This window comes from Telmatherina bonti, assembly GCF_933228915.1.
Source record: "Telmatherina bonti genome assembly, chromosome: 17".
In the NCBI taxonomy this organism is placed as follows: Eukaryota; Metazoa; Chordata; class Actinopteri; order Atheriniformes; family Telmatherinidae; genus Telmatherina; species Telmatherina bonti.
Window position 1 is genome coordinate 32,834,985 of NC_136615.1, and position 11,377 is coordinate 32,846,361.

At 43.2% G+C, this 11,377-nt stretch overlaps 1 protein-coding gene across 1 annotated transcript in view; it reads left to right on the forward strand.

Moving 5' to 3' along the window:
• LOC306768170 (LIM homeobox transcription factor 1-beta-like) overlaps positions 1–7,638 on the forward strand; it is a gene marked incomplete at both ends in the record, with an annotated part of 48,099 nt that extends 40,461 nt beyond the window's left edge. The window contains 6 exons of the mRNA XM_079256401.1: positions 1,187–1,419; positions 1,503–1,678; positions 1,803–1,880; positions 5,380–5,446; positions 7,192–7,347; positions 7,490–7,638. Coding sequence (XP_079112527.1) covers positions 1,187–1,419; positions 1,503–1,678; positions 1,803–1,880; positions 5,380–5,446; positions 7,192–7,347; positions 7,490–7,638 — 859 coding nt within the window. The remainder of the gene's footprint in view (positions 1–1,186; positions 1,420–1,502; positions 1,679–1,802; positions 1,881–5,379; positions 5,447–7,191; positions 7,348–7,489) is intronic.
• Positions 7,639–11,377: the final 3,739 nt, after the last annotated feature.

Consider the following 11,377-nt stretch of genomic DNA (forward strand, 5'->3'; position numbering starts at 1 on the left):
AGGCTGGAAGCAGGAAGTTCTCAGAGAAATCCCTCCTCCAATAAAACACATTTTCATCACAATAACGCGAAAAGTTGAGCTGCTGAGTAGAATTTAAATAAAAACTAAATTTCTTTCTCTCTTCTTCTAACATCTGGAAACATCTGGGAGGTGAGGAGACCAGCTGGAGTTTTTCCCGTTCTGGTCTGATGCAGGATTCCAGCTGCTCTACATGAAGCTCCAGATGTTCTGTACTGGTTAAAACATCTGGCCTGCAGCAGACCAGTTCTCCTGTTCCACCATCAGGATGTGGTCCAGCGTGGTCCTGCTGGACCAGTTCTCCTGTTCCACCATCAGGATGTGGTCCAGCGTGGTCCTGCTGGACCAGTTCTCCTGTTCCACCATCAGGATGTGGTCCAGCATGGTGGAAGGTCTTCCCTGAAAGAGACGTTGTCTGGATGGGAGCAGATGTTCCAGCATTGATGGAGCTTCCCAGATGTGGAAGCTGCCCACGCCATCGGCACTAATGCAACCCCATCCCATCAGAGATGCAGGCTGATAACAAGCTGGATGCTCCCTCTCCTCTTTAGTCTGCAGGACACGCCGTCCATGCTGTCCACAAACTATTCCACATCTTCATCCAGGTTTCCACTCAGAACATTTTAGATGAGCTTTGGTCCAGAGAAGACGGCGTGTTTCTGGATCCTCTTCACATATGATGGAGCTTTAACCTGCAGGTGTGGATTTCAGGATGAACTGTGGGATTTCTGGATCTTCCTGAGTCCATGAACTGGTTTCCAGTAGAGAAAAATGTCTGATTTCAGCGCAGATCACCAGCGTACAGAGATTCTCCCTGATTCTGAGTATTTTGATGATACACACTGGGAGATCTTCAAAGCCAAAGGAACATTTTTTAAACACAGTTCCACAGTTTTAGACCCAGTTTGTCTCAGTTTGGTGAAACTCTGTCCATCTTTTCATCTGAGAGACTCTGCCTCTCTGAAATGCTCCTTTTATACCCGTCACATTACTGACCTGCTGCTAATTAACCTAATTAATCGTCAAATGTTCCTCCAGTTGTTTTGGATTTGTTACGAGTACTTTTCCAGCCTTTGTAGCTCCTGTTCCAACTTTCCCTGTCACTCATTGGTTTCGCCAGCCAGCTGGACGATGAACCAATGATGTTCTCGCTGATGTTGATCCTCAGGTTGTTTTCCACAAAGTGCAGCGGATGTCTGAAGGAGATATCACCAACAGAGTTTGTGATGCGAGCTCTGGAGAGTGTTTACCACCTCGGCTGCTTCTGCTGCTGCGTGTGTGAGCGCCAGCTTTGCAAAGGCGACGAGTTCGTCCTGAAGGACGGTTGGCTGCTCTGCAAGAACGACTACAGGAAGGACAGGAACCTGCTCGGTACAATCAGTCCAGAGAACTCAGACTCAGGTAGGACGGGAGGGGGGGTTGAGACAGCTGCTGAGAAACAGCTGGACCACTAAACGCAGAAACCTGTTTGTGTCTGATTACAGAGAAGAGCGATGATGAGGAGTCGGATGTGAAGTCAGAGAAACTCCTCGCAGCGGGGAACAGCAGCGATGAGAGCAAGGATCCCCGCCGGCCCAAACGGCCTCGGACCATCCTCACAACGCAGCAAAGGAGGGCCTTCAAGGCTTCGTTTGAAGTGTCCTCTAAACCCTGCAGGAAGGTGAGCGGCTGTGGAATCAGGACGAGCGTCTGGAATCAGCGACGACGATGATGATTCTACGTTTGGTTTGAATCTGACGGTACAGTCCGAACCTCTGGGAAGTTTTCTGTGATCTTGTCTGCAGGTGAGAGAAACTCTGGCTGCAGAGACCGGACTGAGCGTTCGCGTGGTCCAAGTCTGGTTCCAGAACCAGAGGGCAAAGGTCAGTAGCCAGAATCCCACTGTACGTATAAACCGCATCTAAATCATCAGGGTTGGATCAAAGTGTTGTACTCACAGTAAAATACATCAACTATCCATAGAAATACCACCTCATTTCCCAAAGAAATGTGGATCTGAGTGGGATTAGAATAAAACCAGAATTCAGTCCAGATCTCATCAGTTTTATTCCCAGTAAAACTACAAATCAGATGTTTAAACTGAGACATTTTACCATTTCATGGAAAATATCTGCTGATTGTGAATTTGAATGGAGCTGATTTTAGTTATGAACAGGAGTAAGTTTCATGTTTTACTATTTATCTAAAGAAAATTAAACCTGTGCATCACAAAACACGTTCCTATAGATGTATATTAGTAATCAGATTAATACAAATGTAAGCTTAACCCTTTCAGTTCCTGCTCTACCATCTGGTAGAGGTAAATTTACAGTGGGTTTTGATGTATTTCTTTAAAAACATTGTGGAAATAAACCTGCCTGAGCATCTCTACCAGCTGGTTTGGATGTGTGAAACCCAAACTATGTGTTATAATGCTACTGTTTCACTTCACTGTTGTGACATTATTATTAACTTCTTTTCAACATCTCAACCATTTGCTGCAAAACATTTCTTCTGTTTATTCTTGTCCAAAACAAACAGAAAAACACAGAGAAACATTTTTCTCTTGTCTTTTTATTCACGTGAGAGTTAAAATGACCTAATGGGACATTTTTATTCTAAAATAAAATGTTTAATAACAACAGGAACGTCATGAAATCAGAAAAAACAGCAACTATGAATTAATAACAGGTCAGTGAAATGGCATAAAATATGGTATAAAAATATGGTATAAAAAAAGCATTTCAGATTAAAAGACGGACAGAGCTTTACCAGTTTGAAACAAACTGGGTCTAAAAATTGTCAAACAATTTCAGATCCACCATGTTCAGTGTGTCATACATCAGAAAGATCAGGAGGAATCTCTGTGCGCACTGGGTGCAGATGGGATACAAGAACAGGTGAACGTCACCCTCTTCCAGCCTTTTACAGATGTGTTGCTGCGATCAGATTCAACATCAGCCTTTATTTTCCACAAAATGGTCAAATGTCTCAGGAATAAAACACAGGTTCTGTTTGAATTTACATTTTACAGACACATCATGCTTTTTTACAGTTATTTTGCAGTATGGAAACATAAGCTTGACAATTTTAGTGGAAGGAGATACACGTTTCTTCAGGACAAAGGCCAAAGGAAGTCGGCAAAGTAAAAAAACACAACCATGAATTGAACCTAAAGGCACCTCACGGGACAGAGGAGCTGTCGAGGACACAGAATCATCAATATTAGTCAGAGAAGCACGAAACCAGTCAGAGGTTTCATCTTTAATGTCCATCCAGTGTTCCAGACAGGAAATAAGAACAATGTCGTCAACAATATGAAAAGTTATTGTCAAATCTAAAGTGGAAAATTGTCTGAAATGAGGAAGAACTGAGGTGTTGAGGCCAGTTAAAAGCACACAAAACACATCAGTGATACTGTGTTTCAGTGGTTTCGGCCAGTCAGGATCATTTAAATTAACCTAATAAAGCCCTAAACTACTTTTTATGGACACATGACCCCCTCCTAAAACAGTATAGGCCCTGCACGTTTCCCAGATTCCTCCCCCCGAAGGCGGACTCTTAGTTTCTTTTGCCAACGAGCCTGGATCTCTAAACCAGGCCTTCATCAGCTGAGCCCAGAGGATTAAGATAGTATAATCTGCTGTTTGCTGTTCTTGGTGGCATTTGGAAGAATAAGCTGTAAGTATGGCTTCTGTATAATCTTGTCTACAATGCAGCATTACATTCAGCCAGTTTCAGCCAAAGCAACATAAACTGAGGAAAACAAAATTCCAGCTTTAGTGCAGGAAGAAACCCTGGTTTGAACAATATTTAAGACAACGTCCCATGAGAATTTCTAAGACTTACATGGTATTTATCAAGCAGCACAACTGTAAACTTTTAAGAATTAACACTAAAATATGTGACACTCAGCAGTTTCCATTGTCTCCCTGCAGCCAGGAAACAGATAAATCTTTTACTTCTTAGTCCTCCACTGTTTCCACTGAAGCGCCCCAAGGATCTGTCCTGCCCCCCCCCTCCTGCTTTTCATTATTTACCTCCTTCCCCTTGGCAATGTTTTCCTTACATTAGTATACATTTTCACAGTATGTCGATGACACTCCGCTCTATCTCTCCTGTAAATCCAACTCCACCCTCCCACCTTCCTCCATCTCTGTTTTAGTACATATAAATTCTAGTTCTCAATGTTTTTTTTTTCTTAAAATGAACAGCAATAAAACTGAAATTCTTTTATCACAACCAAATCAAATCAAATCAAATCAAAGATATTTTATTCATCCTCGAGGGCATCTGTGAACATCTCTTCTTCCATTCTCGGGGAGGGGGGGGGGTTGCACCAGCCCAAGGCCACTGGGAAGCCAAATGCAAATATGATTATTGTTTGGGTTACAGGCAATATTTTGCCCTTGGCCTTGAGTCCATGACTGGCCTCTCTGGCAGCTCCAAACAACCAAATGGGGGGGGGGGGGGGATGTCTATTTCCACCGATCTTAGAAGACATCCACTCTATATTGGAATCAATTCTGCGGACCAGCTCCGTTACAGAGACCAGACTGGCAGGTGCACTGCTAGCTCAGCACATTCTGTTGCAGAATTCAGGCAGCCTGCCAGTTGTTGCCAGAATCTCATGGGTCTTCAGGTAGATCAGAACTCTGCCACCGCCAATCAGCAGAATCCCAACCACCAACAGTCCAAAGATGTAGACATCCTCCACATCCTCAGTAGACAAAACCGCCAGACACATCAGTTTCCACCTGGCCCAAGAGTCCTGAACGTATCCAGCCAGAAGCGTCCCCCCAGGACATGCGGGCTCCCCTCTGCACAAAATCTACATTATCTAGATCTGGCAGTTTTCCATCAGTATCAACAACTCAAAACACATGTGGTGAATTCATTGCCATAAACATACTACTGATTATTTTTACACACATCATCCTTTTCCAGCAAGAATTTATTTCAAAGAGTAACCCTTTACCAGATCTCCGGTTTCCTCGAGGTCTACCACTTCTATCATCAACAGTTTCTTCAGGGTGGTAGTGTGTAACTCTACAGGTCTCTAACGATGGACAGTTCACCTTTACGGAGGTTTTCCAGGCAGGAGGATTATAATCGAGGCACAAAATGTAGCAGCGCTCAGAGGCATCGGAGATCTAGCAAAGGGTTAATTAAGGAAACATTCAAAACATTTTCATAATATTTCCTCAGTAAGATGCATCCTCAGGTGCATCTTTGCACATTTGACTCACATCACGTCTCTTGTTGACTGTTTGTTGCCAGTTGAATATTTTAAATATTTGATTTTCCCACCTGTTTGCTGTTTTATCTCCCCAGTATCTGCATGCCAGTCACCCTCTGAGCTGAAACTGTGTTTATTTGCAGATGAAGAAGTTAGCTCGTAGACAACAGCAACAGCAGGAGCAGCACAACAGCCAACGGCTCGGCCAAGGTGACGATCTTCATCGCGTGCGTGTGTGTGTGTGTGTGCTGATTCCCGTTAGACTAAAAGAGAAATGCTGTTTATATGCCTCTACTGGCTGGAATGGATCCACTCTAACTGGTGATTACTGGGAGCCAAGTCATTTATAAATTATTTGAAGAAACAACTTGAAATATTACATTAATTGTAGGAACAATAAACAGAGCAGTCACTCAGCAAACACGACCAGTTTTGTCGGCTTTAGAAAGAGTCTGAAGTTCTGAAGCCCGAGCCACATCTCTGCTGGTAAACATGAGTTTTTTGCAGTGCAATAAAAAGGAGCCCTGGTTGTCTTTGTAGCACTGTTCCTCGTGGCTTGTGGGCTTCCTGCCACTCTGATGTGGCAGTGGAAACCAGCACACAGTTTATACAAGTGCCTCGCTGCCTTGGCAAGTGCTGCCTCTGTCTGTTCAGGGACTTCCAGCATGTCAATATTGGCAGTACAGCAGGTTTATTACAGCGGAAGCTGCTGCTGATAACCAAATGAGCTGAGCAAACCCAGAAATGAGGATTGTTTGAAGTAGATGTTGGAATAACAGGGAGCCTTGTGGATAATAGCAGACGTCCTGAGGATAAGCAGTTTAGATAACTCAGCCATCGTATACACATATATATGGAAGTTATATCGCTTCATATTTTTTTTAGACATTTGGACTGAAATCGACAACAAAACAAGTTTGGGTTCTTTTGATATGACTTCATGTTTCTGTTTAAAGTTTAACCTGAAGATTAAAAATCTCTGTTGGCCAACAAACATAAAGCGGAACTTAGGTTTGAAAAGACAACTTAAAATATTAAAAAAAACAAATCTGGATCCACACAACAAGACTATGGAAGCTGATGAAGTTGACAACGTGAAGCCATCTGCATGTGGCAGAACATACAAGGAGTGATAAACACCAGAGGAAGCAGGACGGTAACCAGGAGAACTGGTCTGATGTTATCACTGTTCACTATTTTATCTCCATAGCACCAGTTCACCTCAGTACCCCTTTTCAGCTTGTACCTCCTCCAACCGACCTTACTCTGCAAGGTCCCAAAGTCTATTAAAGTCCAGTCATAACAAATCCATCACATGATGACCTCCATCAGGACCAGAACCAGGAAGAAAAACCTCCATCAGGACCAGAACCAGGAAGGAAAACCTCCATCAGGACCAGAACCAGGAAGGAAAACCTCCATCAGGACCAGAACCAGGAAGGAAAACCTCCATTAGGACCTGAACCAGGAAGGAAAACCTCCATCAGGACCAGAACCAGGAAGGAAAACCTCCATCAGGACCAGAACCAGGAGGCTAAACCTCCATCAGAGGTGGTGGTTAATGATCTCTGGTTGAGTTCTCATGTTGTTCAGAAGAAGAGAAACACGTATGAACGTTAGATGTTTCTACATGCAGAATAAAGAGAGTAAAGAGGAGCCCAGTGCATCATGGGACGTCTCCCAGCAGCCGTGGCTCAAGGGAGGATCAGGGTCACCAAGTCAGACCAGGAAGCCTGATCAAAAAGGAAAGTTTGAAGATCTGAAGGTAGAGAGGAGGTCCTGCTTCCCGAAGCCAGACTGGGATCCGGTTCTGCTTCCCGAAGCCAGACAGGGTTCCGGCTCCACAGAGAGGGTCTGCTCACTGCAGATCCAATGAAAACTCTGGTTGCGTTAAATCTGAACATTCACATAGTTTTAGTGAATCACAAACAACATGGCTGTCTTTACTCTTCCAGAGGTCATGCCTGCTTGTATGGAGGGTCTGCTCAGCTCCTTCTCAGGGTCTCTACCTCCAAACCAGCAGCAGTTGGTGACCAGTGGCTACAACACCGACTGCTTCCAGCAGGGCCTCACGCCTCCACAGATGCCTGGTGATCACATGAACCCCTACGGTTAGAAATGCATCACGATCCAAACTCAGCTGAGCTGAATGAAGTAAATTAGGATTCCTGGCCAGTTAAACTGGTTAAACTGGTTCCAGGACACACTAACAGTAAGACATGTTTCTGTCTTTTTTACCTCAAATCTCATCAGGTAGCGACTCCATCTTCCATGACATGGACAGTGACGCTTCTCTGACAAGTCTAAGCGACTGCTTCATTGACGTGGGCTCTCTGAACACAGCAACAGGGAACCCCATAGACCATCTTTACTCCATGCACAGCTCCTACTTCGCTTCCTGATCCTGTCGGCGACACCTCACCCACCGCATCTTCCAGACTAGCGGATCACCAGATAGTCCTGTAAGGTATCAGCCGGAACTGCAGGATCTACCAATCTCCAGACCTACTGACCTCCACCAGCCAAAGAAAAGGGAATTCTTACAATAAATATGAACTAATTTTGGAGTTTTAATGCAGTACATTTGGCTTTTCATCTAACGGTTAACTGCCATATAGGTACCACTTTAACTGAGTGGGATAAAATCAGCTGTTTTTAATTGTTTTTTCCAAATTCAAATGATTTCCTCTAACACCAGACTTCATGTTTAGGGATTACAGTGTAAACAAACAGTTCATTTACATGAAAAATGAGTCATATTTAGCTCTGCTAAAGTGATTTTAACCAAACACAAAGCTCTTCTGGTGTAAAAGTGGAACAATCAGCTGTTTCTAGATGTTTGTAATGGACCATCTGTAATCACTGTTCTTTTCATGTTAGTAAAGACTAAAAGTATTTATTTCTCACCAGTGTGCATATTGCATTAACAATAAATCAATACATTTCTATTTAAAATGACATCCAATCCCACTGTAAAGCACCAAAAAAAAGAAACATTTCAGTTATTTATATGTGTTTGTGTTTTTTTTATTTGTGCAAGTTAGTATTTGTTATTTATTAACATAATTAAGATATTGTCTAGGAGTTGTACTAAATTTGCCAACTTGCCAAAGGTGTTAGTACTACAAATAAACAAAACGTTGTCCTGAATTCCTGAGTCACTTTCTTTTAAACTGGTTTTTAATGAAGGGAAAAGGGGAGGAAAGTCTCATTCTACCAGGTAACATGTAAATATTGTAGTGCAGTCTTCTGGCTCAGGTGGTCCACCAGGGGGATTATGGATCAGATTGTGAACAACAAGGTTTTGAACAAAGTTTTTACCATAAAATGATGCAAAAGGTCTCAGAAACTCCCTGCCAGCATGTCCATGTGGGGCTCTTCAGGGTTAGATTTGGGATGTAGATAAGGTTCCCATGTGGGGAATGTTCGTCTGGACTCTTCATGTAGCCTCACCTGTGTTTGTCCATATTCAGTGCAATGTCTTTATTGTCACTACAGGACAACAAAATTATAATGTGCAGACCGTCCCAAGGTGCTGGTTCTACAAAAGAAGATTTTGAAAAAATGCACCGATCCACTTTTTGGGAGTTCCAATCCAATACTGATATTTAAAATGTGAATATCTGCAGATATTTGTCAATACCAAATCTGTTTATGTGAACATTATTGTGACTATGGTTATTATTGCTATTATAACTGTAAGATTTCATTAGGTTGTAATAAATGACCCATCCTTTCTGAAGTTACCTCACCAATACAAATATAATAACATTACAGATCGAACAATTTCAACAAGTTTTCTTCTGATTTGGCACATTTTACCCAAATACAACTTTACATGTGTGGTTTTGAAACAAAGATCTCGCTTTTAGTGTAAAAAAAAATGTTAGGAATTTATTTCTTTTAAAACACGTCTGAAGCATGTCTGCGCTGGCTTGACTAGTGTGGTATCGGTTGTGGTAGCGGTACACTTTTATTAATACCAAGTACGAGTACACACGCTTGGTGCATCCCTAATAAAAATGATAAAATATAAAAAGTATAAAGTTATAAAGTACAGAGGTAAATAAATGTAAACGTATAAAAATCTAAAAATGTAAAAAGTCGTCGTAAACGTAAAGTAGCAAAAGTAAAAGAACACACGAGACCTTACATCCATCCGTCAAACAGATCTTGCACATTGTGGAATTGTGCTGTGATGAGTTCTGGCTTCAGGATGCTTGCGTAGCGTTCAGTGCCTTGATGAGCATAAAACAGTTTCTGAGTCTGTTTTTGTTTTTACCTGTAGTATTTGTGAGAAGGTAGCAGTTCAAAAGGTTTACATCCAGGGTGACTGGGATTCCTAAGGATCATTTTAGCCCTCTTGAGGCAGTGCTGGCTGTGCAGATCCTCCAGGGACGGTAGAGAACAGCGCTCTGGAGCTCTTCCTGTCTGCAGCTGTGCAGCTGGAGAACCACATGCTGATGCAGTAGGTGAGGATGCTCTGGATGGAGCATCTGTAGAAGGACACCAGCAGAGACTGAGACAGGTGGTTGTTCCTCAGGAGCCTCAAGAAAAAGAGTCTCTGCTGGGCCTTCCTGATGGTGGCTCTGGTGTGGGTGCTACAGGTCAGGTCATCCGCCACTTGCACGCCCAGGAAACGGAAGCCGGAGGCTCTCTACACACACTCACCACCAATTAGCAGTGGCTGCCTTTCTGGCTTCACCTGCACTTTCGGGTCTCATTTGATATTGCTGTTGCTATGACAACAAAGACATATCATATTACAGACATGAGTGAAGGCTCAAAGAACTTTTCAAACAGCCAAGAACTGTTCGCAAAGAGTGTCCTATTAAAAACGTTCTCTAACCACGACTGCTAGAAGGTTTGAAGTTGGAGGCACTCACAGATGTAATTTATTTCACTTTCATGTAAAGAGAATTTAAATGGCGGCGAGTTAAAAACACCTGAGAATTGTATTCTGGTCTCAGAATCCAAGTTTCTGTTCAATGGGAGTTAGACTCCGCTAGACTCGATCCGGTTGGGGACTCAGCTCAGCTGTAGGGGGGTGTATCCATGCGGACCGAGGTCGTGTTCACGCTGCTCTTTGGTCAAACCAGTCAAACCATTAGAATAATATCTCCACATTCCCACCAGAGGTGGCGCTGCACTAGTATTTAGCAGAAGAGAGGACAAGACCGGCGTGAAGAAGAAAACTCTGTTTCCTCCACCTGCCAGTTAAACATGGAGACCAAACTATGGCTGTTTTGGGTTTTTATTGTGTCTTATGCAAGTATCCTGCAGAAATCCACTGCAACAATGGACGCAGTATGAACACCAGACGAGGCAGAGGACCCTTAACGCCATCGCTATGGATTTACCCACAATGCAATGCTACGCCACATGCAGGAAGTGGCTTTTTTGTAGTCTGCTTCCTGTATTTGGTTTACTTGAACCGAACCAAGACCTGCATTTGTAGGTGGACTGAGTCCGCTTCTTTGATCCGAATCAGAATTCGTTTGGTGCGTTCACATTTCCCCAAACGAAGCGAAGTTTCTGATGCTTGGAGCAACGTAGCTCAACAGCTGTAAGTACCAGCGCTTCCAGGTTTATATGAAGCCAACTCAAATTCCTTTGTTTTGAAATATAATTTGTGCTGTGAAGGAAAACTGAGCGTGGACCGTAAAACATATCAAAATGTCCTTTCAGCCAGTCAAAAGGTTTTATCTTTCATGACCCATATAAACACTAACTGATGTTTCCAGGTGAAAGTAGACCAGAGCTGCATGTCTGCAAAGTGGGCTGCTTTGTGGCTCATTTCTATAAAGAAGGACCCATGGAGTCTGGAGGTGTGATGAAGAGATTAGTTCACAAGGACACTGAGTGGATAATATCATGACTTAGTGGAAGTTGCAGCTTACAGACAGAGTCCAGGAGTCGAGCGAGACGTCAGAGCCGGGAAGTAAGCACACGAGGAATCCTGAGACAGGCAGGAGAATCAGAGTAAGAGGAGATGAGCCACAGATAAACCTGGACGGTCAGAGCCAGGAGAGCAATCTGAATAATCATCTGGGTAGGTGTGTGAGTCGGAGCCGGGGAAAGCGACGGGAAAAAAGCTGCAGATAGTTATGAGGTCCGACGATGAGTGACTGGGAACCCGGT